Raw genomic sequence first — 13,553 nt, forward strand, 5'->3', positions numbered from 1 at the left:
AACTACGAGAGCGTGTTCCGTTGCTTTGCTGTTCATTTCTCTGGCACCTGAATGTGTTTATTTCACTGAAACCCAGGAGCAGCGATAGTCCCGTTCCTCAAAAAAAAAAAAAAAAAAAAAAAAAAAAAAAAAAAAAAAAAAAAGAAAAAGGCAATACTCGGCGACAGAAGAGCCATATGTTCTGGTAAGACAGGCATTAATGCCCATTTCAGTATTTTTTAATGGACAACCTGTTTCAGTTATAAGAAGAAGAACGACGCGGAGGAGGGGTGCCAGCAGCACCTGTAAGCCAAGGCCGTGGCTCTGGGCACGGCGGGGCGAGGGCAGCAGCGAATCGCCGCCGCCGGGGACCGCCCGAGCCGCGGGACGGAGGGAGCGGCACAGCCCGGCACGGCCCGGCCCCTCCGGCGGCGGGCGGGAAGGGGCTGGGGGAAGGCGCACACAGCGCCCCAGCCGCCGGCGGAGCCGCCCCCGCTCCCCGCGCTCGGTCTCGCCCACGCCCAGCGCGGCACGGCGCTGCCCGGCCCGAGGCGCAGGCCGCAGGGGCCGGAGCCCGCCGGGGCAGGAGGAGGCGGAGGTGCGGGACCATGCTAGCGGGGCTGGGCAGGGCGCTGCGCGGCGGCAGGCGGCAGCTCCCGGGGCTGCTGGGCTGGCGGGATGGCTGCCCGCCGCCCTCGGCGCCTCAGGTAAGACGGGGAGCGGGCGAGGATCCCCGCGGGACGGCGGCAGGAAGAGGCGGAATTACCCCTCACGGCTGCTGGCGCCTCGCCCGCCTCTGCCCCGGGGTGCGGCGGGGGCGCAGGGGGACCGCGCTTGGGGCAGGTGTTCCCCCGGCCGGCCTGGGGCCCCACGGGCCGCGGGGCTTCGTCGCTCCCCACGGGCTGCGGGACTCCGGCGCTCCCCTCGCTCGCCCCGGGCCGTGCCCGGCGCGGCGCGGTGACTCACGGGCGGCAGGAGCCGGGGGCTCTGCCCCGGGTGACTCACGGGCTGCTCTGTAAACAGTGAGGAGTAAAACGCCAGTGCTCAAAAAGTTTCTCTTGCGGGCTGTCGCGGTGCTGCTGCTTCTGCCCTGTACGTGAAGTGCTGAAGTCCTCCTGCCTTGAGTTTCTCCGGGGTTTCGGAAGTCCCAGAGGTTCTGTAATTAGGAACAATACAGGCAAACAGACGCACGATGGATTTAAAGATCTGCTGGTGCATAGGACAGTGTGGTATTAAGAGTCCTGAGCGACTCCTAATTGCTGGGAGAGGAGGCAGTTCAGTCCTTTTTTTGAGGTTCTGAACAATAGATACGCCGTGTGTATGCCTGGAGATACTGCTGTGGTGGAGCAGGACAGAGCCCGTCCCTGTGCCCGGGGCCCTCCCATGGCAAGGAAGTTGCTGGGGTGTGTGCGGTGACAGAAGGAAGTCCAGGGCGATTTGGCGCTTCTTACTGAGCAGCTTCCATAGCCCGTGTCTCGAAACCTGCGGCAGTGGGTGGAGTGGAGTTGCACGAAATGAACTTTCTACTTTTCCCCAGTATTTTTTTTTTCTCAAACTATTCGAAAAGCCTATTAAAAATTCCATTGCATTAATTTGCCCCTCATCGCTTAATGCGAATAGCTCTTCTTTGCCTTCTCATGGCTGTATATGAGGACATCTAAGTAGGGAATTTAAGATAAATATTGATTTGGCCTCCTTTATCTTCTGAGGTCTTAGCAGGGGGTGCTGCAAACACCTTTTACTCGCTGAGAGCGTTTGCATTGTCATTCAGCTCACACTGACACCACCTATTCAGTTTGCCACCTCTGACTTCTCCAGGGTACTGCTTTGCAGACAAGCTTCGTGCTTTTCTAAGGCTCTAAATCTAGGCTGAAAGCTGATAAAGCTCTGAGAGGAGACACCAAAAATGAGAGGAGAAGGAGGAGGTGGAGGAGGAAAAGCTCTTACTTTGGCACCACTATCATAATAAGAAAGAGCAAAAAATGATCGTGTCTGTTACTTTGTGGGATGGAACGACGGTGACATGCATTGGGAATTAAATTCCTGCATCAAATAGGTGAAGCAGAGAGATGTTGTAATGGTGAGGAAAAATCTAATTGGGAAAAGTGTTTAATACAAGATTTGGTTTATTTAATGAGTGGAGATTTTTGGAACAAATCAATATACAATACTTTTTATGGTCTCTGCGGCTTCTTTGATGCTGTGTTTGGTGATGGGAATCAGTCTGCCCTTGTGTGTTTTGGGGCCTTGACTGGAGTTTCCAGTCGTAAAGCTGGCGGTGGTATTTCAGTGGCTACCCCAGGTTGTAGGATGTGCACTTGGTCATCACATACTGCAAGTACTCAGGTGTTGATGGGCAGGTGTGTGAATGCACAGTGTGTTTGTGTGCTGTGGTTTTGGCTAATAAATACACAGCTGTGGGGATAAATGCACCATTATTGCTAATTCAATGTAATTTTTTTCAGGTTTGCAGGAGTACAGCAGGGATTTCTGTCCTAAGGAGATGTGTCATTAATCATTAGCTTCTCAGCTCCACTTATAAACAAGAACTACAGCTCTTCCTAAAGCTGTCATTAGCTGCTTTGCCTTTCAGAGGGATGCTTGTACAAATTCTGCATTTTGTAAAATTGAAGGTTTTTTTAGGTGGGTCTTTCTGTATTTAAAGTGATTAGTTGTTAGACAGACTCTAGCTGCCTGGAATGTCCTGGGATTGGTGCTTTGACAGGAATGTGGGAGAAATCTGGACAGCAGGCTGTGTGCAAAAGAGAAAAGGGCTTAGCAGCATAGGCAGTTTTTCAAAGTAATTGAAGCATATTATATTGTATTCTTTGGCCAGGCATTCTTATTACACATAATTTCGTTCCCCAAAGGCTGCAGTTCATTTTGCTGGAGTCCCAGATTTGTAATTCTGCAGTTATTTTGCACGTGGTAAAACCTAAAGGTTGCCAGCTCTTTTGCTTCCTCTTGACTTGCATGTTTTAACTCCTGCAGCTCACGCTGAAAGAAATGCCCTGCTTACAGTGTTCTCTGTGAGGAATATCTCCCCTTGCCATATCTCAGTGGAGAATGCATTTGTTTACACAGAATCAAGGTTTTTAATTGCTGGGGGTTTTGTTGTTTGTTTGGGGTGTTTTTTTGTGGTTTTTCTGGTTTTTGTTTTTTGTTTTATTTTAATTCATAAATCTTTTAAGCCAGGAAACATTGAAGGGACTGGATTTAATTTATTTTTTTTTCAGATGGCCCTGGTTAATTTCTCCATAGTGCTGAATCCTTCTGGTCTAAAATTGTGTTTCTTTTTATGGCCATTCACGTAAGTGAAATTTCTAGTTTAGTCTGTGCTATGGAGATCTCTACCAGCATGCCTGCATCACTCAGGATGGGTGGCAACCATGGAAAATGAAGAAGTCTGGGTTACAGGGTTTTTCTTAGCTTAAAATCAGGTTTCTTTGCAGTCACACAGCCCTGTGTCTTGCTAAAACTGTTTTTATCCTGTGTGAAGGTGCTGGAATCGTGACATTTCCTCTGCAAAAGGCAGCGCTTGCTTTGAGCAAGTATTAGTGAGAGAAGTAAAATGGCAAAATTTGAATTGTTTTCAAAATGTACCTTTATTTAGCATCATTAATTCAGAATACATTCCATTTCTATGCACAAAATTCTCTTAAAACTGTGCCTCTGGAATATATTGGCAAGGGGAAAGATCGTGTGTAAGCTGGCAAGAGCAAATTGCAAAGGTTTCTGTGAAAAACATTATGGATTTATTTTCTTCCTTGATTGGGATATTACATATGCTTGTTGCTGAGGGGAATTTTCTTACTAGCTGCAAACTGCAGCCAGTAGGAGAGTCATTGGGTTTATCTGCAGAAAGCAGAGTAGTGAGGGTTTTGTTTTCGGGCTTTTTTTTTTGGTCAGTTCCCAACGTCATCCCTATCTGTCAAAAAATGTTTTTTTCAGTGCTTTCAGGTGGTAAATTTTTGACTACCCAGTTCCTCAGACTAGCTTCAATTTTTTCCTGTCCTTCCTGTTAGTTTTTATAGTAATTCTTAGTCTCAAATCACCATAATTCTCCTAGCATTACACCTATCCAGTTTGTCTGTTTTATACAATCTTATAAGCAAGGATCTGAATGGGTCCTTAATAGCCACAGGATGTTCCCATGGAGGTTTTTAATTTTGCCTCTTTCTCTTTTGCATATGACCCATTGCTGTGATTTCTAAGATATTCTGACAGACAGCAACGCCAGGACATCCCAGGCAACTACAGAGAAGCAGATTGTCATTGAATATCTTATGCAACCAAATATTTCACATAAATGTGGTTTGAGTCCCTACTTTTTATTTTCAGCCCACTCAAGTCCTTTGGAAATTGATATCTAATTGGAGCCAAGAACTGGGAGTAATTTATGGCCGCTGGGCGTGTTTTCCCTTGTCTTTCCTCCGCTTTGAAAGCCTGGCACAACAAAAGTTAGCTTGTTGATCCAAATCTTCTTTCCTAAACAAAAACCCCCTGCTCATACTGGCATATATCAACAAAAACATACAAACTGCTGAACTGTTTGTTTATGGAAGCACTGTTCACTCTTTCAAATACTAATTTCTGAATGTCTTAGAAAAACCTATTTAGAAGATCTCTGGTGCTTCTGCTGCAAAAAATTTTCCCATCTCAGCAAGTTCATTTTTTTGACTTTGCTGTTGTGTCTGTGCCAGAATAGCAGGGTGGCATTGGGAATGGCTGCTAGTCATTTGCTGTTGTCTCTTCTCGTCTGGCAGCTGGGAGATGGCTATTTTCCCTGATAAATACACTTTTGGGGAGAGATGTGATATATAGTACAGAAATTAATCTCTATACTTCTGCAGATACTCCCATGAACTGTTTTGCTGGGCCTTCTCTCTCCAGTGCAGATGCTGTAGTTACACAGTGGCCTGTGAGATACTCTTGTGTGTGCACATACAGTTACCTGCAAGACACTCATTCCCTTAGAGGTTTGGGAAATTTCTAGAAAACAGCCTCACTCAGGGTTTGAAACACTCCTCAACAGTGAGACTTCAAATTCTTGGTGTTGTTTCCCAGTGGGGCAATTGACATAAAAGCAGCTAATTGAAATGTGTAGATCAAATCAGCTTTTCTTGCATAGTGTTGCTTTTTTTTGCCTACTCTGAATGTCAGCAGATGTGTGTCTTTGGTGATTGTGTGAATATGGCAGTTCCTAAGGAAAGGAAATGAAAACCAGCTCTGGGAAGGCTGGAAAGAATGTGGTCATTCTCTTCAGCATCACAAGCCTAAGGAAGTTAGAGCTTTTGTGTGCTAAGTCAAGGCTCTGTGATGCTGCAGGAAGTGTAAAGAAAACTGAAATGCTGGTCTAACGTTATTGTCCATAGCAAAATCTGTATTATTTTTAAACAGATTTCTTGAAGAGCTTTGTCCTGCATGACATAGGAGTGTAGAGTACAGACTGTGCTTCCCAAAGTTTGGGAAGTACATTACTTCAAATATATTCAACAGGTTTGTTGTAAAGGAAAATGAAAATTTATATTACTTCCTGTTGATAGTGACTTTAAAAAAATATTTAATTTAGAATGGGGATAGAAATAGTCATAGGGTGACCCACCCGTATTGGGTGCTCCATGATTAGTAAAACAGATGACAGAAAATGATGCTGTAATTTCATTTGCAGGGTATGCTGTGATCACACAATCAGTGCTGTAATTATAAGTTTTTTGTTGAGATGAAGCTAAGTCTGGCGCTGTTCCTTTTAGCACTCTTAGCAAGTGTGCTGAAAGACTTCACTCACAATCTTTATACCTGCAAAAAAAATAATACTAAACCTCTAGAGGATGTCTGAGAAAATTGCTTTGCAAGTGTCTGAGATGCTCTGAAGATTTACCACAAATCACTGAAGTGCTGAGCACTTCAGGCTGTTGACAAACTGTATTTTAAGAATACGAGTCTCTTCTAATTCTTTTTTTCTTTTTACATTTTGGTGTTTGAGAGCTTATAGGGCAAAAATGTAGACCTTGTCCTAGAGTTTATAATACCTTAATTTCTGAAGGGGTAGGAGAAGAGAGAAAGGGAAATAGAGATGTTTGTGGTTTGGTTTTTGCTTTTTTTTGTACTGAGGCTTTCCCCTCTGGAAGTGCTCCTTACACTGTGAGACTTTTGGCATCAGAGAGGAAGCAAACAGCACACCTGGTTCTCAACATCTAGTTAAACAGCAAAATTTTCAATTCCCCCTTCCCACTGAGGCAGAATGATCTGAAGGAAAATGAATGGAGTAGCTGTGCTTGAGTTGGGCTTGCTTTCTTTAGGATCGTCTTCATCCTGAAGACGTTCTTAGGAAACAGCATCAAAGGTGAATTTCTCATTGGGTGGCTCATGGTGGGGAAGTCCCTCCATCTGAGAAGGCAGTAAACTCTTCTGAGCCTTGAACTGCCTCATGGTCACTTCTGTGCCTTTTTATGATATGGTGTTAACTAAGTGTCTGCAAAGGGCATGTATCAGCAGCTCTTGCTCTGGGTTGGTTTCTTATCTCTTTTGCTCTTTCCCAGAAAGATGAAAGGGAGAGGCAGGTTCTCTGTGTTTCTGTCTCATTCTCTGTCTTGCTGTCAAGATACTGAATAATAGCCTGGTCATTAGGTTTGCATAGGAAAGAGGTGGCTTTTTATAAGGTCACTTCTGCCATTCATGTGACTACTCACTTGGTTGTTTCTGTATCTCAGAGCAGATCTGAGCAGCCCAGCAATGAATTGAAGTTAACTGTTTGTTCTGTGAACTTGCACAGTTCAACTGGGAGGCTGAGAGGGGGACAATTTTCAGGCCTGCAGGTTATTTGTTGTGACATGTTCCATTCTCAGCTCATGCCTGAGTCCCTAGAAATTCCTGCCATTCAGGTGTTGGGAAAGCATGGATCTATACTCTGAAGGTCAGGTCCATTGTTAGGGAAATAAATCCCTCATGTCAGAATGACTCTGTAGCACAGCAGCTGAAGAAGAGAGGTTAAAGTGAACACTGTTGGGCTGCCTGCCTACTAAGGATGGTGGCTTTTGTCCATGAACTAATTCTCCTTTGTTCAAGTGAGGCTGGGTGTAGGCAGGCCACTGTCAGCAGTCAGGGCATGGATAAACAAAAGGCTTTGTGCCTGTGTGATGAGGACTGGCAAGCACAACCTCCCCTTAGTGATCAGGAAATACTCAGTACTTCTTCAAATAGAAATGGAAAAAAGATGTTTACTCTATAAATGTGACGTTTATACCTTTAGAAGAGTTGAATTTATCGTCGTGAACACAGGCAGTGCATCTTCAAAGGGACAGAAAAATCGAGTACGTTATACACAAGGCAATATATAATTTACTTTTTTCCTTCAGATTTTGAACAACTTTGAAAACAGTTTTGAAGCAGTTGTTTTCACATTTACTCTCTCATCATTTTTGATCAAAATTACTTCAGTCCTCACATTCCTGTCAGATGGAGAGAAATAAACTGTATCCTTTTAAGACTATTTTGTTTATCTGCAAAGTAGGCAGCAATTTCAGCTTCCCAGCACCTTCCATTGTTACCTAAAACTAAAGTGACTATTAATTGATTTGGAGATCGCAGAAGCATCCTTAAATGTATTGTATGTTTGCCAGAGTGGAAGAAAAATTACATTGCTTTTCTTCCTGGCAAATCAAACTCCATATATCACGAGGATATCACTTTGGCCAGAGTGCTGTGGTGAAGAAAAGCTCACAGAATGTTAAAGGTTGGAAGGTACCACAGGGGGTCATCTGGTCCAGCCTCCTTGCTCAAGAAGGGACATCTTGAGCACATGGCACAGAATTGCATCCAGATGGTTCTTGAATGTTTCCAGTGAGGGAGAATCCACAGCCTCTGTGGGCAACCTGTTCCAGTGTTCTGCTCCAAGATGAGGGTTATTTGTGCAATGTGGTCACTGGTTCTGCTTGAAATGTTCACAGAACAACATTCCTATGGGTTTGTTCGAGGTTTCTTTCTTCTAGGGCCTGACCTGACCCTCTCTGCACCTTCTCATGCAAACTGTTATTTATACTCTGTACTGGCTGTTTGAACCAGCTGCTCTCTGCCTGTGACTGCACAGCTGTGAGCACCTTCCATTGTGCTATGTGTGGTAGGAATGCTTCTGTAAAACACCTTTATATGTTTGCTCTAAATAGAAGCATAAAGGTGCCAGGCCCCTGAGGCACAGCAGCATTCACTCTTCTAGGGGCCTTTGTGGCCTCAGCTGCTCCTCAGGTGTTGGTTTCTCGGCTGTCTAGGTGGCCTGGAAAGGCCCAGGGATGGCCTTGAAGAGCCGACGCTTCAAAGGACAAGAAGAGACTTCAGATCTTTTCTCGGTCTCGGTGTTTATTAATTGTTTATCTAAAAGATTTTCTTTCAGCCCGACAGAGGTCTGCACAGCAGCCAGCCATGGGCACACTGCAAGCCCCCGGGGCGGTCACCTATCTTTATACTCAAAGTTACTTACACAATATTTATTATTTTTCCACAATACCTTTTACCCTTATTAACCAGTAATAACCAATCCCAAAGTGCCAACATCACCACAGAAGATGGAGGCCAAGAAGAAGAAGAAGAAGAACAGGACACGCCCCAATTCCTCCATCTTACTTCTTTAGACCCCCCTGTACAGAACTCCTAAACCCTGTGTCTTACACTCTAATTAACTTATCCCTTCACCATTCACCCAGTGAATTCCTCCCATCCTCATACAGGTGTCGTCTCCTGTGCAGGATCAAAGTCCAGCCACCAGACACTTCTGGCAACATTCCAGGACTCCCGAGCCCCCCAAGGGTGGTCTTGGCCTCTCTGCACCTCAGTCCTGAGGTGCTGAGATCCCACACTCAGGCAGCCCCTGGAGGCTGGAGTCCCTCCAGGAGGACATGGCCACCACAGGGTTCCTGATCCAGGGGCAGACCTAGCACAGGGTGGGTTTGTAGCTGTGGCCCCTGTGGAGGAGGATGCACTGACAGGGATGGAGGGAGGCTGTAGCAGCAGGATAGTCTCCCGGCTGAGCTGGGTAGAGGTGATGATTCATCTGGGAGTGGGGCACAGGTTTTGGCTAGCCTGAGGTATGTGGTTTTAACAGGTTAATTGCAATAAGGATGGGCTGGACTGTCTAAAAGTGTTTTGAGAAGGTGGCAAACCCAGTGCATAACCACAATGTAGTTCAGCTTTGTTTCGTACAGATACTGTCTCTGCCCTTCCCTAGACAAGGAAATAAGCTTAAAGAATTCTTTACAAACAAAAATATAAACCAAATAGAAGCTATATATCTGTAATAAAGAAATGCTGTGTGAGAAGCTGAAGTTAGTGGTCTTGCTGACCTGAATGCTGGACCTAAGGCTGGTGATACTGAGCCAGGTAAATGTTGGAAGTCAAGGATCTTGATCAGTGGCTCAGGTAAATACTTGACACTTTAAACATAGATAAAACAGTTGGAACTTAAAGGCAGCTGCTTTTCACAGTTGTAAGAGCTGTGTATCTGATATGCATAGCCGATGTGCTTTAGGAAGAAGGGATATTTATGAAATGGCAAAGTGGGGAGCTTATCTTTGCTTCTCAGTGGATACATTTCAATTTACTGGCCCCTCTCCTCCTCTCACTTCAGCTTTTCAGAATTTGAAAATTCCAGATAAAACTACAGGAAGCTGCCAGTTTCTTAAAAGACAGACTCAGTTTTTAAAGTTCATGCTGAGATCAGGACTTCCCGCAGCTCTATAAATACTTTTCCAGAGCAATACACATGCTAGTATTTTTAACTAAAGGCAGGAAGTCTCCTAAATTTGGGAAGGGAGGGAATTCAGACACAGCAAATAGTGATCTTGAACAATCACTTTTTTTCTGCAGCCAGAGGGTATGTCTTTTCCTGCCTTCCCATTTTCATTTGTCTGCTGGATGGCCACAGCTGTGTTGAAACAGGAAAACTGAATCAAGTCCTTGGAGCTCTTTTGTGAGGAGCTTTTGTGCTCAGTAACCAAATACAGTGTAGGGTAGAATCATGTTAGATGGGACTGCTAGATGGGACTTGGCTTCTAGTTCATGCATTCTCTTTTAATCTTAGGTGCTGCTGGCAATATCCTGGGTTCCTACTAGTGCTTTCCCAAAAACTGCTTTCACATGGGTCCTGAACTACTAAGGAGTCAGTTTGCAAACATTTGTGGCACACCTTTTGGCAGTTTGGCAAAAGTTGGTTTTGAAAAGTGTTTTAAAGCCATAATGTGCTTACTGTAATATTGCAAAGCTTAAGCCTTGCTAAGAGTGCCCCACACAGAGGCAGTGAGGGTTGAAAATGGGGAGGTTCCTGGGGATTTTGCCCTCGGTAATGACCTGCTGTAGGATGAGTTGAAATTCACTTAAAGAAAATTATAATAAAAATTTTGAGGCAAGATTCCTGCCAGAATATGTTCCCAGGCATTGGTACCACAGCAGCATCTTTTGCAGTCAGTTCTGACTGGTACACTTTCTCAGGTAGCTGCAGTGGATTTCAGTCAAAAGGAATTTTTTGTGAGGCAGGTAGCACTATTATTTTTGCAGAGCTGAGGCTAGTCCAAATTTAATGTGCAGGGACTGAAATTTTCTGTACTGAATTGTCTGTCATTTTTTCCATTTTAATCTCCTGGGTGTGAGATCATTCTTCAGTATTTTTTATTATAGTGATTTTCAGTAACATTATTTATCTGATGCCATAGAGTTTGATAGGCTAAAGGATATGAAAATATAATTTATACTTACATCTGTGTGCTTCTGTCAGAAGTTGAAGGTGTGTACTCAGTGTTTGTAGCCTTTCTGGTAAAATAAAATCAGGCATACTTAGAAGATTGCAGTTGGAAGGCTGATGTTTCAGGCTTGGTCTTGCAGTGCCCTGTGGCTTTAAGCACACTAGAAATACAACTGAGCTGGAGTAATTTAAAGAGATGTCAAATAACCCAGGCTCTAAACCTGAGTTTTATATGTATTAAACCATGCATGTTCCTTGGAGTACTGACCCCAAGCTGTTCTGCATGGCAGTGGAAGTGTAAAGTGCATCTATTTTGCTATAGATCAGACCCTGATCCAACTCTAATCTGGGCAAACCCTCACAGTGGTGCCATTCTTCAGCATTTCATAATGCTGCACAATCTGTAGCTTGTTTCCTTGTGAGTTCCTGGTTACTTCTCCTTCTGGAATAGCCATGTCAACTTTTCTCATGAACAGAGATACAACTGTTTTTGGGGATCCCACTGAGGCAGCAGATGAAAACTGTGATCTCACTGGCATTCTAATACAAATACAGCTTTGGGTTGTTGGGAAGTAAGGCCTTGTAACTGGGCTCTCTACTGCTAACAATTACAGCTCTTCTTGTCTCACTTGGCATCAAGTATCAGTAGTTAATTCTTTTCTTGACATATGATAAAAAAGATTTTGTCGGACTTAGGCATACTCGTAACTAATAAAAGAAGTAACTGCATAAAGGTACATAATTAGGTATAAGCTATCAACAGCTATTAACAGGTTAAAAAAAAAAAAAGCCCATGTAGAGTATTGATATACTGCTAAAAACTTTGAATGTCATATGACATTTAGAATTCAAGCCTCTAGATACTGCTTTTGACCCTTCTGGTGCCTCTCATTCTAGATTTTGGGTGAGTAATTCCACAGCTCAAGGACTTGAACTCTTAAGAAAATCACACAGCACCCTGTGGCAGCAGTCAGACTTGCAAGACCCACTAGAAGGAACCAGAAGCAATGTGCTGGTTCATAGGCCAGTGTATGCAGCTGTGGCACAAGTTAATCTTACCTGCAAGTGTGTAAGACAATAATAATAATAATAATGTATTTCCGTGGCACAAATTTGAAATACTCCATATGCACAAGCAGTGCAAAGTTCTGGGAGCCAGCAGCTATCCTAGGCCTGGAGGTGACAGGGGACCCACCTTATCTGCTGTTCTTTTCTTTTATCTGCAGCCAGACTCAAAACTGGGCTGGCAGGTCACACGTTCTGTTTAAATCAGTTGGCTGCTGGTGTCATAGGCCCTCCCTTGCTGTTGCAGAAGTTAGAGTGTGTGTCATTTAAAATTTAAAAAATCCCTATGCCAGTTTATCACACTTAGCATTGCTGCCCACAGAAATAGGCCAGCCCACTGCAGCTGGCCCTTGGTGTGCCTCCAGCTCCTGCTCCAGGCACATCACTGCTCTTTTATTCCAGGGCAGCTCAAAGCCTTGCTCAGGGGTGAGGGTCACCCCTGCAGTGCTGCTTGCTCAGCCTGTGTTGGGGTCATGGTGTGGCTTTTGGTGTTCTCAAGGGATCCCCTTCAGGGGGAAGCTGCAGTGGGAGGAACTTTGGTTTTGTTCCCTGCTTTCATACTCCTCTCCCTGTCTGCCCTCCACTGATGGAAGAAGAAAAATCCCGTGTGTGTGACTTGAGGGAAATATGTTTGAAGCCCAACAGCACATACTCAGAGAGAGAGAAATGTGGAAGAACACTTACTGCAAGGCAGTGGTAAAAACACAGAATTAATGGACTCTTATGTTTAGCCCAGACTACCAATATTTACTGAGCAGTTCACCTAGGTTTTTGCTGGTTGGTTGTAGCATGCTCTGTCTACAGTAACATGCACTCTGTGGTATTTATAACCCCTGATCAGGGCAGAACTAACCATTCAGAATATCCCTTCTTGTTGAAGATATTTTTGATAGTGTTACTTAATGCCTTTGTTTAAATTTCAGAAGTGTTTGCGTGTTGCCTCAGAGCCTGCAGCAGCAACAGGTAAACGTGGCAATAGGGTTTAAACTGAGTTTCACTCATTCAGAGAGTAAAAGAAAATAAACATAAGGAGGAAACAACCGACAGATACTTATCAGTCTCAGGTGAGGAAAGAGTTTTTTTATAATGTTTACTTATCCATATCAAATCATCTTTCTTGGAACTGGAACACTGAGAAACTGTATCCCACTGAAATTCTGTGGTATCAAAGAGACTTTGATTTTCCCTTGTATTTTCTTCTAAGATGACATGTTGCCAAGGTGGTTGTGAGTCCCTATTCCTTACTTTTTGTTGATCAGGTATTTTTTCTAATTTTAAACTTTTAATAAGCCATCCAGACAATATTTTTTACTGTGGGAAAATGCTCATAACAAAGGCCTTTAGGACTCAATTTGTTGCTGTACCTTCTGCAGACTGCATTCTTCTCAAGAAGTTTTTTAATGTGAGAAAGATTTACGAGGATCCTTTTACTGTGTTGCTGTGGGGAACTCAGGTCAGCTCCCAATGTCTTTCTTCTTGACAACAAAGTAACAAGACAGTCAGAGAGCCTGGCCAATGCCATTTTCTCCATTTTCTGAGAAGGATGGTGAGATGGAATAGTCCTGGGTATTCTGCTTTTGTATTGCAGATGGTCTTGGATATGCAGATTGGACTCTGTGGGCACGATTATGCTTTTCACTGTGTCTTGTTCTGAGTGGGCTGCAATATCCAGAAAAAGCTGTCCATATGGGGAGGCTCACTGTGAACCTGGAAGCAGTGTACAGCCTCTCAGTGTGATGGTGCACCTGGACCAGAAACCCTTCTGTGTTGTGTGGGGGGC

The 13,553-nt window shown here is 44.2% G+C and overlaps 1 protein-coding gene across 1 annotated transcript in view; it reads left to right on the forward strand.

Moving 5' to 3' along the window:
- Positions 1 to 497: 497 nt before the first annotated feature.
- Positions 498 to 13,553, forward strand: part of MCUB (mitochondrial calcium uniporter dominant negative subunit beta) — a 42,336-nt gene continuing 29,280 nt past the window's right edge. The window contains exon 1 of the mRNA XM_058803915.1: positions 498 to 686. Coding sequence (XP_058659898.1) covers positions 588 to 686 — 99 coding nt within the window. The 5' untranslated portion in view covers positions 498 to 587. The remainder of the gene's footprint in view (positions 687 to 13,553) is intronic.

This window comes from Ammospiza caudacuta, chromosome 4 (genome assembly GCF_027887145.1).
Source record: "Ammospiza caudacuta isolate bAmmCau1 chromosome 4, bAmmCau1.pri, whole genome shotgun sequence".
Lineage (NCBI taxonomy): Eukaryota > Metazoa > Chordata > Aves > Passeriformes > Passerellidae > Ammospiza > Ammospiza caudacuta.